At 40.2% G+C, this 23,323-nt stretch overlaps 1 protein-coding gene across 1 annotated transcript in view; it reads right to left on the bottom strand.

Moving 5' to 3' along the window:
- Positions 1-22,829, bottom strand: part of trappc9 (trafficking protein particle complex subunit 9) — a 107,027-nt gene extending 84,198 nt beyond the window's left edge. The window contains exons 1-3 of the mRNA XM_079653437.1: positions 22,684-22,829; positions 11,805-11,958; positions 4,147-4,237 (exon numbers count right to left, since the gene is read on the bottom strand). Of these exons, the coding sequence (XP_079509563.1) occupies positions 4,147-4,237; positions 11,805-11,958; positions 22,684-22,811 (373 nt within the window). The 5' untranslated portion in view covers positions 22,812-22,829. The remainder of the gene's footprint in view (positions 1-4,146; positions 4,238-11,804; positions 11,959-22,683) is intronic.
- Between the last annotated feature and the right edge of the window lie 494 nt (positions 22,830-23,323).

Genomic DNA, 23,323 nt, shown 5'->3' on the forward strand with positions numbered 1-23,323 from the left:
TCGGCGTTCTGGCGATTTACTCAGCCAGTCCCCAACTACGGGGACTTCCGGCCGGGGAATCCGGGTGGCAGTATACGCCGTGAAGTTGTTTGCGGCCTGCCAGTAAACCCAAAGCAGAAGAAGAAGAAGTGACGTCAGCGGCTTCATTTGCCTAAACTTCCCTAAGGGACTTAGTCCGGTGTGAACGCTATCGGCTCTTAGTTCCATGGGGGAACTAAGAGCTGGGAACTAAGTGCGGCAAAGTACTTGGTGTGAAAATGGCTTATGGCTCTTATTTACTCCATGCTTTATAAATCTACCCGTACATTGAGCAGGCTGCACATGTGCCTAGTTATAGTTATTAAACTCACAAAATAGCATTACAGCAGGCTTTCTGAATTATTGCTGTGTGAAGTCAAACAAACACAGAACACAAAACTATAGAAGAAATGCTCTCTTGACGTCGCAAAGAAAATAAATGTGTTTTGGTTTTTTTTAAAAACAAGCTTATGACATAAAGTAATCCGCTTTACATTCTAGTCAACTCAGTAAATTAGAGCCAGCCTCTGCAGAACAGAATTAAAACAGAAATAAAAAAGTGTGTTGCTTCTTAAAAAAACAGAAACTTGCATTATTAAATGGTGCATTTTTTCATACATGATCTTACATTATTGCAGCTTCACTGATCAGCTTTTCTGCCCGGAGGTACAATCATTTACTAATGGCCTCCGCTCCCTGTTCAATGATTATAATGAGCTTGCAAACAAACACGACGCCATATAACGGATTCTGGCACTTTCCATGTTCGCCATTTACTGGAACCTGTGCAATCAAATATTCATCGGTTTCTATGGTAGCGAATCATGAAGAGACGTTGAGCTTCTGCGGCCACACATCAGGCCATTGTTGTTTCCTTACGGTAACTCTAGCATCAGACTGTGTCTATAAATAAATACCCACAATGCTTTATATTGTGTTAGGTTAATGTATTTCAGAGAAAATGTAATTATTTGTTCATTGAATTTGATTTATTTATATTTTATTTTTCTGTCATTATGATTTGTCTTCATTTACTTCGTCAAGTTTCAAAGTTTTATATATTATATATGAATAACTTACTGCATATATCATCTAATTATTGTGACTTATCGTATTTGTATTTGTGGAAAATGTGTAAGAAACTCCATAAAAATATAGTTTTAAAGTGTCCCATGTCGTTTCTACTGATCATAATTGCATTGTTGAGGTCTACTAGAATAGATTTACATTGTTCAATGTTCCAAACTCACATTGGTTTCTCATACAGCATCTCTGTATAGTATGTGTATTCACTCTCTGTCCTAAACGGCTTGTTGGAGCTCCTGCCCCCCCCTCCCTGTGAGCCCAGTGGCCGTCTGCAAGACAGCGAGACACAGCAAAACCCAGCCCGAACACACACATACACACCAATGTGGACCAATCGACGGACTTAACGTAACGGCTCCGCGGATTGGTCCATTTGGACACCATTGGGTCGTCATTACGTCACTTGGTTCCCGGAAGAAAAAAAGGGAAAAAGAGAAATCTCCAACGAGGCGTTCTGGGGCAGCATAGGCAGGTCTTTTCTGTGTTACGGCCCGTCCACACTACAGCTTCGACAGCTTCAAAAACGGTTTCCAACGCGTCTGCCCATTCACTTTGAATGGGGTGACGTCACGTTGCCTCGCTTTTCGCCGAACTGAATTGTGGGTAGCAGAGCGGAGCTTTCCTGGCGTTTCAGGCTGCAGAAGTTGAGCAATGTTCAACTTTTGAAGCTTCTGAAGCTTTCGGTGGAAGCGTCAGCCAATCAAATCATATGCCAGTACAAGCTCTAGCCAATCAAACCGCTGCTTGTGTGTCAGGGGCGGGAGATTCATGTGATTGGTTGTTGGTCGAGCTTCAGACACACCCGCCGGCAAGCTTTTTTTTAAGCTGTAGTGTGGACGGGCCGTTAGAGTTTTACTCGTTACAGGGTGTACTTTGAGGGTTTGTGACTCTGCAGACCGTTTACATGCATAAAAACCTTCATAACACACAAGGGGACGGGTAATAACCAGAAAAGCATGACATGGGCCCTTTAAACATTTTTTGGAGTGGCTGCTTTGGAGGGGCTTTGAATATATTTTAAATTGAAGACGTTAATTAAACAGTGTGTTACATATAATCTATAAAATCCTGGAAGACTTCAAAGTACTAAATGTTTAAGTGTGTCAAAAGAGGATTGTGGGGGTTATAATAGTCATAAGGTTGGGAAACATAGAAAACTGTCCAAGCAGCAAGAGGGTAGAGACAACAGTTAACTGAATAATAAACATTTAAACAGCATTGTTTTCTAGCATTTAGGTTATTGAAGCACAATAAAAGTCTCGGTACAGTCGTAATCTTTGGCAGAAAATGGAAAAAAACAAATGAACACAAAGCTCTGGAGAAAAATCCTAAAAAGCAATTAAATGAAACTGCAATCAAATGTTTTAACAAGCAAGTTATTTCCATCTACAGTGTCTCTGTAAGTGTGGGTCTTACAGAGATACAACGCTATTAAGAGCATCCATTGGACTAACGATTTTAGACGTGTGGGAAATGTTTGAGCTATACCCGTAATTGAGCCAGTGATAGTCTTGGCAACTCTGATAACAGCATCCTAATGGGCTGAGGCAAATTATGTGGCTCATAATCAGGAAGGCCTGAGCTGAACCGCAGAAGTGGTTTTTTACAGAAATGACGACGTGAAGAACCACTGCACTGAGATTACACCCTTAAAGAGGCCATATCATGTTCATTTTCAGGTTCATATGTGTATGTAGTGCCTCTACTTTAAAGAGTCCTCTCCTGCTGATGTTCAGGTGTATATCAGTATGTAGTGTCTCTACTTTAAAGAGTCCTCTCCTGCTGATGTTCAGGTGTATATCAGTATGTAGTGTCTCTACTTTAAAGAGTTCTCTCCTGCTGATGTTCAGGTGTATATCAGTATGTAGTGTCTCTACTTTAAAGAGTCCTCTCCTGCTGATGTTCAGGTGTATATCAGTATGTAGTGTCTCTACTTTAAAGAGTCCTCTCCTGCTGATGTTCAGGTGTATATCAGTATGTGGTGTCTCTACTTTAAAGAGTCCTCTCCTGCTGATGTTCAGGTGTATATCAGTATGTAGTGTCTCTACTTTAAAGAGTCCTCTTCTGCTGATGTTCAGGTGTATATCAGTATGTAGTGTCTCTACTTTAAAGAGTCCTCTCCTGCTGATGTTCAGGTGTATATCAGTATGTGGTGTCTCTACTTTAAAGAGTCCTCTCCTGCTGATGTTCAGGTGTATATCAGTATGTAGTGTCTCTACTTTAAAGAGTCCTCTCCTGCTGATGTTCAGGTGTATATCAGTATGTAGTGTCTCTACTTTAAAGAGTCCTCTCCTGCTGATGTTCAGGTGTATATCAGTATGTAGTGTCTCTACTTTAAAGAGTCCTCTCCTGCTGATGTTCAGGTGTATATCAGTATGTAGTGTCTCTACTTTAAAGAGTCCTCTCCTGCTGATGTTCAGGTGTATATCAGTATTTAGTGCCTCTACTTTAAAGAGTCCTGTCAAAGTATGAAAGAACAGTGACTCCTGTGATGCATTTGCCTTACGCTGCCCCCCCCCCTGCATTTCTGTCTCAACAGATCCTTATGTTTCAATGCTTGATCTGCTGTGTCGCTCGAGAAGCAGGACAGCCCCAGCTGACTAATCAAAATTCTGGCAGTGCCCAAAGAGGGACCAGGAATCTCAGAAAACAAACAGCCGCAGTAAATCAAGAGTGATTTCAGGGGATGATCACAGATGGTGCGACTGAACAACGCTCCTTTAAATTCGGAGCGTCCTTGGTGATTCACACATTTCCCAATCTGCTGTCTACGCTCCTCCAAAATAGCCTGTAGCCCATTAAGCATGCAAATAAAAAACATGGCTTGAGACCAGATCTGGAGGTTTATGTACTCACTGACAGGTAAGGAGATGGCTATGGAGCCCCTCAGATAACTGTGATTGGCAGATGAACATATGGAAACACATAATGGGCGATCTAATCGATTTTTGTTAATGCAATATGAAATAACATCTGTAGACACTTAATTCACGAGGAACTCAATGCAAACATTCTCACATTTATTCACACACACAAACTCACCCCACTGCAGAGGAGCCAGCTGCAGGTGCTCCAGGACCAGCTGGTTGAGGACTCCCTCCACACTGGCCTCTCCACTGCGCCTCAGGGAGGGGTGGGAAACGTTAAGGGGCATTTCAAGTAATCAACATGAGACATAATAATATACAGATATACCGTAGCTACTTCCATATTTAGATGTTGGCAGCTACAACACATCTGACTTTGACCTTTTATCAGATTGCTGGGGTCAAGTTGTGTTAGAAATTAGCATTTTTGTTCAAGAGACATAGTGATTGGGTAATGTTAAGGGGGTTTTCAAGTTATCAACATATACGCCGGGATCCTGAGTCGAGGCTAACCCTGTTGCTGTGGTCGTGTGTCCTGGATCCTCTATCATGAGTTCTGGATCTGAGTCCTGGACTTCGAGTCGTCTCTGCGGTCCTGCCTGACTCTCACCATACTACTTCCCTGATGGCTCCCACAGGATTGTTGACATCCTCGTGGATTCATCTTCCTATTATAGACACATGCATTTCCAAACATTTGGTCTACCTATGTTGTAAATGTATTATCTTTTTGATTTACACACGGCATCTATTGCACGTCTGTCCGTCCTGGGAGAGGGATCCCTCCTCTGTTGCTCTCCCTGAGCTTTCTCCCATGTTCCCCTTTAAACTGTGGGTTTGCTCTGGAAGTGTTTCCTTGTACGATGTGAGGGTCTAAGGACAGAGGGTCTAAGGACAGAGGGTGTCGTATTGTCATACTGATATTCTGTACAAACTGTGAAGTCCACTGAGACAAACGTAACATTTGTGATATTGGGCTATACTGTATAAATACACATTGATTGATTGAACATGAGAAACATTATACAGATATAGTGTAGTTCAAGGCCCACACCTTTGACCCAGTTTATCAGTTTGTTCTTCCCTCACTGAGCACAGGCCTCCAACGTTGGGCTGCTGTGCTCTCAGTGTTTTGTCTCCCTGCACCAGCTGATAGAGGTGTTGTGGTTTTATATTGTTATGCACATGTTGATTATTCTCTCAGAAGCCAGCTAAATACATGGGTCTGGGGTAGAGATCTTCATAATTGGTTTGGCAACCGCTGTGTCAACTCGTTGCTGCAGAACATGTCGTGTGAATTCTCCGGCCGAAGCTCCACATAAACCGTCAGTGTTTGCCATCAAAGCTCCTGCTCTCTCCGTGTCTCTCCGAGTCTCCATTGCTTAAGAAGTTTCCATCACAGTTGCTACCATATTTAGATTTTGATTAAAAACAGCTACAGCAAATCTGACTTTGATCAGATTTCTGGGATCAAGCTGTATTAGAAATTAGCATTTTTTTTTTTCAAGAGCCATAGTGACTGGTCTTGTTTTAAAAAACTTTTGGACTAAAAACATTTTCATAGCATGTATTGGTCAGAAAAGCAAAAAGCAAAAGCTTCCTGGCTGCACCCGATTGGCCTGTTTCTCCCTGGATTCCCAACCACCTACATATCAAATCTTTTGACAATGTTGTGTCATTTGAGGCAATAAATGCATGTTGGATGCATGTCCAGAAACTGGACACTGGAGGCCCATGATTTAAAGAAAGTAGCATGTTACTGAACATTTTGCAAACCACAGCATTTGAAGCCCATTCTGGCGCTACCAAAAGCATAACATGACTGCCTACAAAGAGACTACGATATAGGGAAGCACAGGATCACATACAGTACGGGGTATCAAAATAATCTGTAACACCTCCTGACTGAGAAATGCACATGATTGCTGACAAACCTTCTTAAGAGCATTGGTTATGTTCACCCTAAAATCAGAATAACAATGTCCATGTTCAGAAAATGGGACCATCCAGAGCGCACGTGAACAACCATTGGCATTCTCCAAGTGCCATTATAGTTTGTGTAATGGATTCATTAAGATGTCAGAGGTACATGTAGAGCATTTCTCTGAAGCGTGGTTATAATCAAAGCTTCAAACTGATCACAGGTCAGGCAATCAATGTATGATTGCTGCATCAAAATACACATGGCTGTCAGGGAGCAATTACCAAAATAATATGTGATGATAAGAACACGGCCGATCATTTACAGAGCTGACATTAGATACAGTAAATTTAGGATGAGATGAGTAGGGCCTCGAGCACTAACCCTGTGTCTATTAACCTTTGAAGAAGAGTACAGTATGCATGAAAGCAGAGAGAAAGAAAGTGAACCTACGGATAAAACATAATGTCCAGAGAAGTGAATGGATGTTTTCCAAACTCAAAGTCTGACTCACAATGTCACGTCACAGCATGCACCTGCATCTTAAACAAATGGAAAATGACGAACAAAGGCAGTGTTGTTTCTTTGATGACTTGAAGCGCATAGTTTCTACTTTGAGGATTTACTGGAACCGTTGGGTGAGGGAAGCAGCTGCAGTCGGTCTTCATCGATACCGCCCGGATGCTACGCTAACAAAATGATCAATAGAGCATCTGAGCAGCTGCTATAATCCTCAGCGGACCCTCACACAAGTCAGCTTTGCAACGTCCGTATTACATACTATGGGGATTGTCAAATAATATTTCTGTCTTTACTTCTAGACATTTAACCTATTCTGTGTGTTGACATTTACGTCCCACCCTGCTTCTAATCGCCCGTAAGGAATGTGATAATGCAGTCGTATGTTGATACTAACAGGTTTTATGGCCTGACCTGGCGGGCACAGGGGGGGGGGGGGGTTTACGACTGTGAGAACGCTGACATCACCACAGATGTGAGAGACACCTCCTGTGTCTCCAGGTGTTTACGCCCATCCCCAATATGTGGATTTGACTCTCTGTAAACTAGTTAAAGGGTCTACCGAGATGCGAGGCTGATCAGATTTGACATGGCAACCCGCCCGTGCAGTCAGAACCTTTGACTGTGTGACTTGTGATTTCTCCGGCTGATACTCGTATTAAAGATCCGTGTTTGACATCAGAACTCCTGCTCGTCCCGTGTCTCCTTCATGAGTCGGGGTGAGTCCCACTGCATTGCTACACAGAAGTTTCCTCCACTGGGATGTGTCCATTTTCATCTACACTGCACAAAAAGTCTACAAACAGTTCTGTCTTTACTATGGTTACATCATGAAAGCATTCCTTATGCTATCAAATTATATAGACAGACACTAAATTCTTTATTAGGGTGATGGCACTTATCCAGGAATGGTCACATTTAGAGCAGGCAAAGCAACTAACCGTGATGTTTCTGTTCACAGCGAGTTCTTTCATCCCTTACTGTGGCAATAAAGCACTTTGCATATACAGTATAGAGGGGTGCAGGAATGAGTCCTAAAACCCAGAATGAGTCAGCGTTTCAGCACCTCCAGTTCGCTTGTCTGAAAGTCAATCGCTTCTGGAATGAGTTTTTGATGAAATGCCAGAAATAAGATCTAAGGTTGAAACAAGCTTGAGTTTTCTTTTTTACATTTTGTTCTATGAAAAAACAAAACAAGGGTGATGTTCATTTGATGGGAACAATTCTCATCATTTGATTATAATCTAGGACCAACAAGCGTCATCGTGAAAAGTCCTTTCCCTTAAAGTGCTTCAGAAGTGAGCACTTTATATATATTTGTACTTATAAAAACAATAAGTGGATGATTTACATGCCTACCAAACGTATTGTCTACAATCATTCAGAGTTTGGCACTTCTCTGTTCATTTGCCCAGAATACTTTGATGTCTTGCACCACAGAAATGCCTCCAAAGTGCTGCTGTGTCTGCTGACAGTTAGGAAGACCCTTGGTACTACATTTAGAGAAACGGCACAAATAGTGCCGCCTTAGGAGTACAGCCGAGCACAATGCCTTAAAAGCCATTTGTATTATTCTCGTTGTGTTTTATGCCGTCGCTTCTGGCCGGCTGTAATATCTTAGAAAAAGTTGCATCTGGGTGTACAATGCTGGCTTAGACCGTTTGGCAGGAAGTCCCAATGATAACTAACTCTGAGGTGGATGGTAGTGCTGGTTAAAGGTGGGGTAGGTAATTCCCCATGGAATGCTCTTCACATCCCGATAGCAATGAATACATTAAATGCTTTGACAATAAATATATACAAATATTTTATCTGTGGAAGCCGTGGCGCTGTAAAAAGCACGACCAATCATCTGAGCCGGCTCGGCTAAAATAACTGGATGGCCTACCTGCCTGTCAGCCTCATTGGTCATGTGCGCGCTCGTGTGTGTTGGAGGAGGGGCTCTGTAAGGAAGCTCGAGCTGGTTTCTCCATTCTTACCTACCCTTCCTTTAACGGAGCTATTGAGGCACTAATGAACTTCCGTAGAGTACATCTTGACATGAAGTATGACACCTGACATTTCCCTGTGTTTTAAAAAAATATATTTCTGTGGTGAATTATTGCTTTTTCTTTCTTATGTTATTGTAGTGTGCTTGTGATACATGTACAGCACTTTGGCTCAACCAAAAATCGTTTTTAAATGTGCTCTATGAATAAAACTTGATTTGATTTGATAGCTTAGAACAGCAAACTCACTAGATATGTTTAAAAGAAAATCAAAAACCTATCTTTTTAATATGGCTTTTAATTAATTTGGGTTAACTTTCAATTCTCACATTGTCCATGTTTTACTGTATTTGTATCTGTTTTGCTTTTTTAAATTGTTTTATTTGAACATATTATCACTGTATATGTTTTATCTTGTTCTGTATTTATTTAAATATTATTTAAATATTGTAGTTATGTTTCCTGTAACGCACTTTGGGCTGCTTTGTGCATGAAAGGGGCTATACAAATAAAGTGTATTATTATATTACATTACATTACATGTCACTTGTTAGACTCTTTTATCCAAAGCCACTTACATACTCACTACTGTGACTAATTTGGGGTGAAGTGTCTTGCCCAGGGACACGACGAAATACTGACTGCTGTGGGGTTTGAACCTGTGACCCCCTGATCCTAACACCAACCCACTGCGCCACACGCCTCCATCCCGGTATGATTAATGACTTTCTCAATAAGAATACAGGCAGTCCCCCCCATTGTGTTCATTTCTCCCACAGCCTGAACTGTACCTGCATATGCAAAAGCCTTTCCCTATGAGTGACTCCATATAAATGAACAGCATGGACAGTACAGGAATAATATTATAGGGACCTCGTAAATTACAAATTAAAAGAGACTGTTACTTTGCTCAGGGCCAAGCAAGTGCTTTGGAGTGTGACACGCATTGTAATCAAATCTTTTATTCCTCTAGTTCTTTCATGTAGTAAAAAGGGAAAATCCACCCTGAAGCTGAATTTACACTGTGCTACTCCAAGCATGTGAGACAGCTGAGTCACCGTGTACACACAGAAACGTCTCCTCGTGACATTTAGCATCAACGCTTAACTCAATAACATCATGACAAAGTGTTGGTGTTATTCAAACTGAATGAATATGTGACTTAAGATTTCCTAAATTACTTGTACCGTAATTTTCGGACTATAAGCCGCGCCTTTTTCCCTATTTTTCGACGCTGCGGCTTATATAACGGTGCGGCTAATCTATGGATTTTTACAGCTAACGGCCAACACCTTTAACTCTATGGGCTCTATGACCGGTCCGCGGACCCCCACCTTTAAGCGGCGGGTTCCAGCAGGAAAAGCTGGAGGCCGGAAAAGAGTGAGACAGGCAGCGCGCAAAAGTAAAAGTGGAACCGAGAGTGGTATGCCGCTGCTGTGGCTTATATTCAGGTGCGGCTTATAGTCCGAAAATTACGGTACTTAAACATCTTCAAGTGTCAAACTGTTATACATAGGACATCATACTTTATGGACTGAGCAGCTACATGATTTGATAATGAACGAGATGCTGGATCGTGTCTTTATGCTTGGAGAGAAACTTGAATCATCACATTGCTTTCATAACACGTGTTGTAACGTGGATAAACGGGCTGTTTCGGTAAGATTTTGGCAACAGTATTTGTATTTGCATGTCATTTACTTTCTTCATCTCATCCCACACGCTGCCAAACTACTTGTAGATAAAACAATACACATAATGAAGGGGCGTTTACGCCTTCGTAAAAAAGGGACGAATATAATGGCCGCTTCGGTGGCTCAGATTGGGTTCATTATTAATTGTACACCGTGCTCACCAACAATCTGACAGGCGGTTCTTAAATCTCTTAACTGATGAGCACTAATGGGCTTATACAAGGCACGATATGCATGATGACTAGTAGCACTTTTCAACAGCAGAAACTTTTCCCTGGAAACTTTTATTGAACTCATTCACTTTATATGCAGGAACCAGCTGCAGGAACCTAGTTAAAGTTGAGGTTTCTTGGCCTTACTTTCTGCAACGTAAATGGTTCTTACTCCTGAGATAATACTTTTAGATGCCCCAGAAACTATTTGAGTCTTTAAAGTCACCTACCGGTCAAAGAGAACTCACGGGGTTATCCTTCGTTGAATAGCTTAGTGTCGTCAACATAGGGGAAACTCGCCTTTGGGCTCACAGGTAGGTAGTACAAAGTAGTTGACTTGAAAATGTAGAATGCTGATGAGGGCTATGACATGAAGGTAGAAAGTGTAAAGTCATGTACTTGACTTCACAACAACATCTGAAATCAACTCTCTTCTGTATCTCCCTTTACAAACGGTTCTTCCTGACATCCATTTCCAGTCTTGCTGTACAAGAGTGTGTCCTTCTGTGACATGAAGGACTATGTCTCAAACAAAGATATCGATTTGTAATTGTTCAATTTGCCTAGTGTTGAAATAAAGCGAAAATGAAAAGCTACGAAAAAGTTCTTTGAAGCCGTTCTCAAGAGATTCTTCTCATACCATAAAACAATGTTGAATATTGAAAGAGATGGTTTTAAGACCGCTATAGGGTGTTAACCAAATTTGTTAAGAAGCCAGAAGACATTTATATATATATTAAGGAATGGATACGAGATGCCTCCCTGAGGAAAAGCAGACCACAGAGAGCACCGTACTGACAGAGATTATTTTAGTTGGACAACAAAGCTTTCCCACAGACTAGGACCTATGGGATAATGTTGCACCACATTGACGTGTGTTACATGTTGTGATGATGGATGTTACCCCTTGTTTCTGGTGTGTGATTGTGATGTGCTATATGTGTATGTAGTAATGTGTGTTCTCCTGTCTTTATAACTAATGCTGTTGATGTGTTGTGATTGTAAAAAGGTGTGTATAATCATCTGGCCGGGGACAACAGCAGGAAATTAGCAATGTAATGCCCCATTAACTGTATTTTGTGACAGTTGATCAATGGGGACCGTCCACGACACTGTAAACAAATAAACTGAACTAAACATTGACGCTAGTATGTGACACAACTACAGACCCAAACATACTGTACGCACACTAAGACATCCGCTCACAGTGTCAGAGCCACAAATACTTCGCCATACGCTTCCCCATCTGTCGCTGCAGGCGAAAAGTTCCCTGCTGGCCAGAGGGCTTCCAGATGTGTGATCCAGATGTATAACTGATCTATGTGTGTGTCAACAAACAACACAGGGCAGAATAACTCTGTTTGACCAGGTTTGGACATTATTGTTTCAGTAGAGAATGTAAAGCTTTGCCATCTGTACACACTGACTCTGTAGCAATGCTCAGCTCAGGCTGGATTCTCTGATATCACTCCACCATACGTTAGCGACTGAAAGGATATGATGCTCCAACAGATCCCCAGATTGCTGTTGATCTGGCAGCCCTGGGCATGCTGGCGCTCCTCCTCCAGCTGTTTGGGGTTTGTGAAGCGAGCCGTCTCCTGGTCCGGCTGCGGCAGAGTCTCAAAGTCAAACTTGTCCACCTGGATGGCCATCCTGCAACAAGAGAAGGGAACACCACTTACAGATACAAGTTTCTGATAGGGCGAAACAAAATACCACTGTCACATTTTAGCATTTGGAGAGTGACATAACAGTTACATCACTTTCATCATCATTCAATCTTGAAGGTTCACCTATTGGGAAAAATCCACTTTTTCATGTCTTTTATAAAACCTGAAAATGAGCTGATCAGATTTTGGCCACTTTATGATGTCATAACGACTGCTTGGCTTGTGTAACCATTAGCCAATCAGCAACCAAGGTACCCCCCCCCCCCCGTCGTGCGTGGAGAGGGGCTCCTTATTTTCATCTAAAGTAACAGACAGAGAATCAGCACTTTTGAAACAGGGCTGAAACAGAGGGGATTATGGGTAATGCTGCCATGATCTGTTTGGTGTTTCAGCCAATCAGAGACAGGCTCTGTATATATCTGAGACCTGTGATATATTGATGAAAGACAGTATAATAGGGGATCTTTAAACTTATTTTCGAGAGATCGTTGAGGTGAGGCCCTCATTTACATGACAACGATTCATTAACAAAAAAAATAAGAACAGGACAAATATGACAACAAGGAGATAAAGGTGAAGAGATTATTATACACATGATGAGTCATTCAAATGTTTAATTAGGGAGAATACAATACACATAGGGGCTTGGCTTGGGAACTGAAGGGTAGCCGGTTTAAATCCCGATTGGTCGAAAGATACGAGTGTGGAGCTGGAGACCCAGTTTGCCTACCGGGCAATAACTGAATCAATGCACTGAAACCCTGAATCCCTTGGGCCTGTGTGTCTGATTGTAAAATAACACCAGAGGGAATAACTGAGTTGCTCCTCTGGGATTATTAAAAGCTATCTTAATCTTTAATTTGGATAATAACGATGTCAAATGACATGAACTATGCTTAAAAACCCTTGCTTACATCTGTGGCAAATGCCAACTAATCCAGGTTGTGTGCTTTGGTAAATGTTAATTATGTATCTAGTCTAAACAAACACCCTCAGGTCCAAACCCCCCCCCCCCCCACACCTCTATGTTGCAGATATGTTATTTATTAACAAGAGATAGGGTGTCCGTTGCCGAGGTAACGTCACGTCTCACATGGAGTATTGAAGTTTCGTCGAACCAATCAAGACTACAACGGTGCTCATAAAGTGACCCAATAGCCGGCCTCTTAACACCCATGCAACATTCAAGCCCTAATTTTTTTTTAAAAAGCACTGTATCTATGTTTTCAAATCTCTGTGGAGTTCAAAGACAATAGTTGCACATATCTCAAAGGGAATGAAGGAAGATAAATATGTGAGAAAGACCATGGCTCCACAGTCCTCTGAATGAAGCAGTGATTGATGGAAACTCAACCTCTTCAGAGAAATAACATACAATAAATTATAAAACGGACAAGTCAAATCAAGCAATCTGATTGGTTCTTAGCCGTGATATACTGAGCGTCTACCACGGGTAGAATTGTAAGTTACTTTTCACAACAAGTCAGTATCCCTCCGCGTCTGAGAAAAACAGTATACCGTTGGGCTGAAAAGCAAACTGCCTGCTTCGCGTCGGGCCGAACCACGCCCCTTAGCTGTGATATAATGAGCATATACCACGGCCTGTCGTGAGCTATTGCTTAAACATATTACCATTATAGAAAAATAGTGGCCTTTTAACTTATCCAGCAGATTCTAAGCAACATTAGCATTCAGACCGTATCAATTCCTTTTTGCTCTGTTTTGGTCTCAACCATTTTCTAGGGTATTTATAAGGATGTTAAAACAGAAACACACATTCCAGAAAACGCAGATGCTGTCAGCCAATACCTTGTACAGTCAAAATGTACTTTATGTATAAATTAAACCAAAATCAAAAATCAAAATGTACTTTATGTATAAATTAAACCAAAGAACGGTTAACACTTGTCACTTTAAGCTGCTAGTTGATGTGTGTATAATAGTCACTGCAACAATTAGTTGTTACGGTTGTATATAAGCTGCATCCTAAATGCTTATCATGTAGTTGACAGTGGCTTTAACACAGCTTGTTGCTTCAGCTTTAAACGAGGTCCATGACAGGAAGTGAAAAACCAACACAATAAAAACGTAACAGTCCTTAGAAATAAGGTAGTAATTGTGTTAAATGTGAATCTGGTCTTGCCATTATCTCAAAGTTGCGACTCTTGTTTGTTTATTTTATTCATTGAACGTTGTCGTCCCGATAAAAGCACACATCCTCAAACTTGTCTCGAGTCTTGTTTAAAATTCTGCTAATCGAATTTTAACGTGGGTTTCTTGTAGGGACAATCTCAATAAATTATAGCCCAGCTCTGCAGTTCCCCTCAGCACTGCAGAGCCTTTTACCATCTTTTAAAGTCACTGTTTACACTTTCGCTCTTACAAAACCCTCATTTCGCTCGGCAGCCGAACTTCTTGAACAGAAAAAGAGCTCTGATAAGCACAGTGTCGGCTGCGTGCATAGCATTAAAGATCAGATACAGTTAAAAGGAAGTCAAACAACGAGCAGCTGCAGTAAAAGCACACAGTTCTCTGGAAACAGAGACAAAGAAATTGGATTGTTGGACTTCCAAAAGTTGCCCAAAAACATGACTAAATGATGTTGATAAAGCTTCATGTCTATGTATTTTTAGTGTTGGGATGTCATGCTTTATTGTGCTTAGTAAAGCAACCATGTATTGTGCAGATAATCCAATGCAAGTTGAGGAGAATCGTTAAAGTAGGCAGCATGTTATTTATTTATTTATTCTGAAAACTCACTAATCTTGGAGATACACATTGAACCATCAGACTATGAAGCATTGGCCAAATATGGCAGCACTCATGAGGAGTAATGTCTCTGGCCTTTCGCTGGTGTCATGGTGAGTGATTGGCTCTACTTCCAAGTGTTTAACTGAGAGACAGACACCATCAGAGTCTTCAAACTCAGAGAATGGAAGAAAATAACACTGGGGTCCATTTTTTGGCGCAGCACACCTATCAGTCCTGTACTTATCGAAATGTGGGTTTGAGGTGACTGAAAATAACTTGGTCATCCATTTCAAGAGGAGGCCATCTTGAAATACTGTTTTTTTTTTGTGTTGCCATAAGTTATTCTCTCTCCGTTGGTGCGCGGGGCTAATGCTAATGCTAATAATGCTAATAATGCTAATGCCAGCAAATACAATGGCGGCTTCAAAAAACCTTTCTGAGTTTTACGGGCCGTGGTTTGCTTTTTTACCACCTCTCGAGCGGGCACTACAAATGGGGGTAAAAGTTCTCTTTTTGGTGAGAACGCAAAATTCCAGGCACTATCGGAACTAAACGGGAAAAGTACGTTAGTTCAGAAGTTTGTAGTTCAAATATTCTGCTGCTTTTCCAAGCCTTTTTTACTTCCTTTTATTCTCTTATCACACATTCAAGCCCCCAGTGTTCATGTATCATTACAATCTAAATTCTTTACTTTCTTCTTACACATTTCATTTCAATCTAAATTCTTCACTTTCTTCTTACACATTTCATTTCAATCTAAATTCTTCACTTTCTTCTTACACATTTCATTTCAATCTAAATTCTTCACTTTCTTCTTAAATTACATTTCAAACTAAATTCTTCACTTTCTTCTTAAATTACATTTCAATCTAAATTCTTCACTTTCTTCTTAAATTACATTTCAATCTAAATTCTTCACTTTCTTCTTAAATTACATTTCAATCTAAATTCTTCACTTTCTTCTTAAATTACATTTCAATCTAAATTCTTCACTTTCTTCTTACACATTACATTTCACCATAGCAGTTTAGCGTCAGCTTTTCAGCATAAATCATGAATCCCACTAGCAATTTCTTCAGGAATTGCATTCTCTAGTTTAAGATGATGTCTTTCATAACCTGTCTTACATACTATATTAAGAATCATTAATGAAATGACAGCACAAAAAAGGAGATGTCTTGATGAGACACACATACATCAAAGGAGTAAAGGCAATGCAATTATAAATTACACAGCCTTTACAACAAAGCAGAGGAAAAAGTCAATAACAATTAGTGTACGACTTCAAAACAAAGACGACTGGAAAGCTTCTGTTCTCTCTCCTCAAAATAAAACCACCCGCCTTTGAAGATTAGTGGCACTGGGTTTATGTCACTGACTGAAGTCTCATCTTCAAATGTGCCCTGCTTTTCATTCAGTCTGCTTCAAAAGAGCGCATTACACATTAAGTCTAAACACACCATTTTGCAACGCTGCAAATGGATCCTAAATGGGAAGAACAGGCCTGACACTGGTTTTCTTTAAACAGGTAATTACTAAGAGCAGACGGACATGTTCAAATGATCACTTCAAATGAGGAGAGGAATGTTTTCCTCAGCAAACCTTTAGCATCACAGTTATAAAAATTGTATGTCAGTTATTGTAAAATGATTCACTATAAGGCTGATTCCATACAGCACCTTAAATGTGTAATTGATGAAGCCATTCATTTGGTGGGGTTGGTATCGTCAGCTGATAACTTGCAATGTTTTTATTATACTTTTATACAACATATAAAAACCAGTCATGTGTTCTCTAGTTGAACGGCTTAGAAATACAACTCCCGAAACAATGAAAGACCACTGCAGCATTATCAGTTTCTCTGGTTTTACTATTTATATATATGTGTTTGAGTATTTATTCTATAAACTGCTGTCATCATTTATCTGTGTTGGAATTCAGCAGACACTGGAGTGAAATGTGCCGTTTACACGTGAACGCAAACGGTTGTTTCCGCTACTTTTCTCTTTCGTATAGCCCGTTCGTTCACACGAGGCCGTAATGGAAACGCTGAAAGGGACCCCGCAAACGATAACGGGTCCCAAGGTGAATAGATCTGCAACCGGTGGCAAACGGCTCCGTGTGTACGTCCTATACGATAATTTCCTGATAACGATGAAGCCATAGCCCCGCCTCTACTGCTCACTGCTGTAGCATGGTTAGTAGCTACTGCTAATGCTACTGACCATGCTACAGATGTTAGTGCAACATCTACAGCTCCTCTACCACAACCATCAGCAACAAGTGGACATGTTGCTAAATCCGCCGCGGGGCATAAACAGAAGGGCAACCATGGCAACCATGCTCGGGGGTCTTCTTCGCTGCTTTTGGTGTATTACCGGCCCGGCATATGTACTACAGCGTCTCCAGCGCTCCCTTGTGGTCTCGTGTGAACGGAATCATTTTTTGATATCGTATTCGGTTCGTTTGCGTTTGCATGTAAATGGGGTCTAAGAAAACATTGACGTGGTGTGTTCATTATTTCCAGAGCTAGTCTTTGTTTGCTTTGCGTCTACTTGTCTAAGTGTTGGTTTAGTATTTGAACACAATGTTCTACGTGGTCTTTATATGCTCTCTGGGTCATATGAGCTTACTATACCGGGTCAAATAACAGTGGTACTAACGGTGTTGTTGGTAGTCAAAAGTAAATTCCCCAAATGTAGTTTAATGACTCTTGGGGATTACATTTTCATCAAGTTTATAACTAAAGGGATACATTCAAGTTCAAGTCAAAGATGCTGATAGCCAACACTTAGCTTTGGTGATTTTAAATAAGATCTTGTTTCATCATTCTTGTAAAATATGATTGTAGATATATGCACACATGGTTAGGATAGGAATTATTGCGAACTTAGTGTAGAAAAATACGAAATATGATGTTATGCTTAAATGTCGGTTTACTTTTATGACTCCAGAAACAAACACTAACACACTATTTGTTCTTATCTTGTTAAGATGGCTAGCAAAAATAATAAAAAAGTTAGTCTTATACGTGTTGATGAACGCAAGTGTATCAAAGATCACCAATCTCAAGAACCTTTAAAGTGCTTTGTATGAAGGCAGGAGAGCATAAAGAGGCCGAGCTCACCCACCACTCCCACTCTCCTTTTCCCATTGATTTGATTGTAGAGTGTTTGAAGGATTAGGCTATATCTGGAGACTAATCTAGCCTATTACAGGGCTTTTTATTAACAACCTGTGTGCTGATCTGGGGCCACCATGGAGCATCACCACCCTTATTCCCAGTGCATTTCAGCTGATAACAGCCTGCTCGGCCTTTATTTCCCTGGACCGAGAAAAGGCGGCAGGGGTAGATAGAAGATTAGATGGATGGAGCGATTTCAACAACCTTTTCGATCAGTTCAAAAAGGGATGAGCTGTGAATGAGTTAGCGTTCAAATAAACCCGACTAAGACATTATAGATACCATTAAAGGTCTCATGTCATGGCCATTTCCACTGATCATCATTCCATTGTTGAGGTCTACTAGAATAGATTTATATTGTGCAATTTTCCAAAATCACTTTGGTTTCTCATAAAGCATCTCTGTATAGTATGTGTATTCACTGAATTTCACTCTCTGCCTTTAACGGCTCGTTGTAGCTCCAGCCCCCACCCTCCCTGTGAGCACAGTGTGCTCTGATTGGTCGGGACGTGAATCGCGCTAAGCTCCGTGGAGGTGTGGCTCCTTGTTTAGCGATACACAGCAAAACACAGCCAAACTCACCCTGAGCACACACAAAGTCACAGCCGAAGTAAAAACAATAAGTGTGGCTTCATATTGAGTAAGAGAAAGGTTGATAAACGCTGTGAGAATGGGTCTGCAGAGAGAATGGGTCTGCAGAGAGAATGGGTCTGCAGAGAGAATTTCGCCGCGATCCCAACTGTCTGTTATCAGCCTGCAGCCAGGGAGGAGAGATCAGCAGAGCTGCATGCACTGAGTGTGTGTGTGAGGAAGTCCGTGGATTGGTCAATTTGGACCAATCAGCGGGGGCTTAACGTAACGGCTCCGCGGGCTTAACGTAACGGCTCCACGGATTGGTCCATTTTGTTGCGGGTACGGTTGACATTATGCGTACCCGGAAGAATCAAATGGACAATGACGTATCTCCAACGAGGCGTTCTGGGGCAGCATAGACAGGTCTTCTCTGTGTTAGAGTTGTACTCGCTACAGGGTGTACTTTGAGGGTTTTGACTCTGCAGACCGTTTACATGCAGAAAAACCTTCATAACACAGAAGGGGACGGGTGATAACCAGAAAAGCATGACATGGGGCCTTTAACCATCAGTTGAAGCATTTTCATTTAGCACATTAGCCAATCACAGTAAAACAAAATATAACTTTTAAACCTTGTCATGTTACAAACAACTAATTGCAATTGCAACTTCACTTTAAGTTTAACCTACTGCAATAATGATGACAAATTGTCTTATTACTTTGTATATATTGATTGTTGTGTTTTATCTTAATGTGTGCATAACATAATCAAAATAAAACGATTATTTAAAAATGTTTGTTTATTATTATTTATTTAAAAAAGAAAAAAAAGAATAATTTTTGTAATTTTTTTTTCAATTGAATTATACTTAAAGTTCAGCGTGATCAACTGTTAAAAACATACTACACATTTTTTTTTCAATAAATGGATGTTTTCAAAGTAAATGGATGATCGTTTTTAATAATCGTGATCTCAATTATTGACCCAAATAATCGAGATTATGATTTTTGCCATAATCGAGCAGCCCTAATACATATTTCTACATATTTATATTCAGGATTGTTGGAAATGTTATTTTGATCTCTCTGTCTGTACACACACAGACACATTGACATTAAAGTTGACTTTGGACGTGTTTGATTGCTACAGGACATCATAATCAGTACATCAAACAATTAGGTAGGATCCATAAATGATAACATCTTATTCTTTGTGTTTTCAAGAGCACATTTCTCTGCCTTTCTGCACAAATGAAGGCCAAACTTTCAGAAATAGTTATGTGTCTCCATGCATACTGACTGTCAGGCTGCTGGGCTTTATACTTGCTAAGTGGCATTTTTGTCAGGTGCAAAAAAATATTTGTTTGTTTTCTAGCCTGCATCCATTTGGTATTTTGATGACTCACAATGGGCCTGACTTTATGAGAGTAGCAGGAAGGCAGAGAAAGGTGCTTGTGAAAACACAAAGAATAAGACTGTATCATTTATGGATCCTACCTAATTGTTTTATGTACTGATTATGATATCCTGTAACAATCAAACATGGCTAATTTGTCGTCATTATTGCAGTAGGTTAAAGTTAAGTTGAAATTGCAATTAGTTGTTTGTTAGTGGCCTTTGGAGCAACATGATAAGGTTGAAACGTCATATATTGTTGGACTGTGATTGGCTAATGTGCTAAATGAAAATGCTTCAACTGATGGTTAATAATAATAATACATTTATTTTGGGGGGCGCCTTTCATAACACCCAAGGACACCTTACAGGGCATAGGGGCAATATAGGGAACAATTAAAACAGTGGATTTAGTGAAGTGAAGTATCAACCGGGGTAAGACGAGACAAACAACCGGAAATGGACTACAAAAGGACAGAGGGTATAAAGAACATTCCAGTTTGAACAGGTGGGTTTTGAGTTGGGTTTTGAATGTTGTTATGGAATCAGACTGTCGGATGTGTAGTGGCAGGGAGTTCCATCTAATGTTCTAACGGTATCTATAGTGTGAATACCTAAATATAATAATAATATATAATAATAAATATATAATATATATAATAATATATTATAATTATAATAATAATAAATAATAATAAATAATAATAATAAATAATAATATATTATAATTATAATAAATAATAAATAATAAATAATAATAATAATTATAATATATATAATAATGTATTATAATTATAATAATAATACATAATAAATTATAATAATTATAATAAATATAATAATAAAAGTTCAAAAGCCTTTTTTTGTGCTGATAATATGTGTACTGAGGTAGCATATCATATGACGCATTACATATTCCCTTTGGAGCATGCAGTAGATTTGAAAGTCGATGAGTGGAACTGATTTTAAAGCCTCCTGAGAACCGAATTTAGGACTGTCCACGGCTCACAGTAAAAGCCTCCTGAGGACTTCATCGAGGACTGTGTGTGTCTATTCATTTGGAAAGAACAACGGCCATTGGGAAAACTCAGACACCAATGGTGCAACTTCTTTGCTCACTCAGGAAATCAGGGACAGAAAATCCTGTTTATATAGGGCCATCAAAGCTCTACTTTGTAGGTCGAAAAATACGTTACCCAAAACTAACACACCACAAATCTGTAATTCCACTGAAATAAACATCAATTTAAACGGGGAATGTCCAGAAAAGCTTATTGTTTAAGCCCCTGACCCTTGTTCAAGAGCTTCTTAACACATGCAATTACCATAACAAATGTCTTCCCCATGAAAAGAAGAGTCATTTAAAACATTTAGTTACATTACAGAAACAAGCTGTGAGAATGTTGCATAATGTACAACCTAGAGAACAAACAAACTAACTATTTATTGAGTCAAGGCTGTTAAAATTTTAAGATTTAATAGAATTACAGACGGCTTTAGTGATTCATAAAGACACAAACAGAACACTGCCAGGAAATAGGAAAAGGAAATGAAATGTTAAGCATCAGTTTGCACGTTCTACTTTAAAGCAAATGTGGCGTAAAGAGATGGAATTAGAAAGTTGACTTTTGATTGTGTTCTAGTTTTATGTTTCACTATTTGTAAGCGACTGAAAGAATATTGCTTTTATTTTTACTTTTTAAATGGTTATTTCATTTTATTTGCACTATCAAAAAAAACTACCAGAATAAGTGTACATGTTTTGTAAAGTGTACATGTTTTAAAATAACTGCCATGTGTGGAATAAACAAATACATAATAAATAAAAGTACATTGTAAGGTATTTCTTCAACCCTTGGCAGACATTGCAAAAAACAATACAAAGAAGCAATTATCTGTGCAATGAGCTTTAGGAATGTAATCATATATTTGGGTGTAAAGCAGAGGTGACTCAAATCTACAAATGTTTGTTATTTTCCGGCCATATGAGAGCAAACCGCACACGTATCATTAAATATCCTCCTGTGCACACTGTGTGGCTTCTGACACTTCATCGCTAATCATCACTGCCATCCTGCAATAAGCTGGAACTGAAGCTTTTTGTAATGGCAGTAATAACAGTGGCATGGGATGCGCTGGTCACAGAGAAATGACCCCTTCCTAATTAAATGCTGTGTTGCCTCAGAGCAAAAGTACATGATAATCACATCAAAGCACACAGGGCGGCTTTTAACCGACCAATGGAGAGCCAGGAATCACGGCAACCTGGAGCTCTTTGAATGCAACCAGTGGCATTCAATAACAGATGTGAGGTGTGGATATAGCTTTTTGTTCTGTATTGTTGCAAAGATACGGTTAGTTATATTTGTCCACCTACATTTGTGTAATTTATTGCTGCTATTGCCATTTCTGGCTCTTTACTTTTGCTGTAACCATGTCAATTTCGCCTGTCGGACAATTTAAGGTATTCTTGTTGCAGCTGCACCGTGTTCGTACAAATATATATTTTACTTGTCATACTGAGGGATATTTGAAGCGTCTTGTTGTTTCATGTGTGTGAAAGGCGTGTAGCGTGTGACTGTCGGCATGCTGTTAGAAATGTGCCCAGCGAATCATGTGCGAGCAACGTTTCATCAGAGCCTTTTTGCATATTTTTTAACAGCCTGTGATTGTGTTATGTCGCGAGGGAGAGGCTGAGTGAAGAATGCACCGAGCGCACGTACGTGTGTGTGTGTGTGTGTGTGTGTGTGTGTGTGTGTGTGTGTGTGTGTGTGTGTGCGTGTTTTCATGGTGGGTTATTTTTACCTCACGTGCAAAAGCTTAAGGGCGGAGATCCATAGAGAACCGTGCAGAGGCAGGCAGAGCAACAGTCTATTTTTAGACTGCGGCTGACGGTGTAACCCTTTGTGAGCAGCGGCTGCAGAGCAATCCATCCGTGTCTCGCTCACTATGAAGAGCTGCAGCAGAATAAATCGAATCCTTGCTGCCAATTACTGTATGCGGATAGGTACTGAAGAACGCTTCTGCGAGGACAATCATCCGATGCACCGGCTGTCATTAAAACTGAGGATTTGTAGACCAGTAAAAGGTTGTTATGCAGGGAGCTATTTTTGGCTCCTCGATGCTTGAACCCAGAAGCTCTTTTTGGGGCAATTTGCCATTAATAGACCGCACAGTAGCGAAAGGCAAAGCATCGAGGGCAGAGAAGAGAAGAGAGGAGGATGACGTGCAACAAAAGTCCCCTGCTGGATTTCAACAAGGGACATTGTAGTAACAGGGTTCATACACTTTTCACCAATGATTTTCAATGACTTCTCCATGACCTTTACCTAATTTTCCATGACCAAAACAATTACTCTTTCTCAGCGGTACCACTGAACATGGTTTATTTTAACGTGGAACAGGAAAATAAGGTCTGAAACATGTTGTGCCTATCTAAAACAAA

This window comes from Notothenia rossii (assembly GCF_949606895.1).
Source record: "Notothenia rossii genome assembly, chromosome: 10".
Lineage (NCBI taxonomy): Eukaryota > Metazoa > Chordata > Actinopteri > Perciformes > Nototheniidae > Notothenia > Notothenia rossii.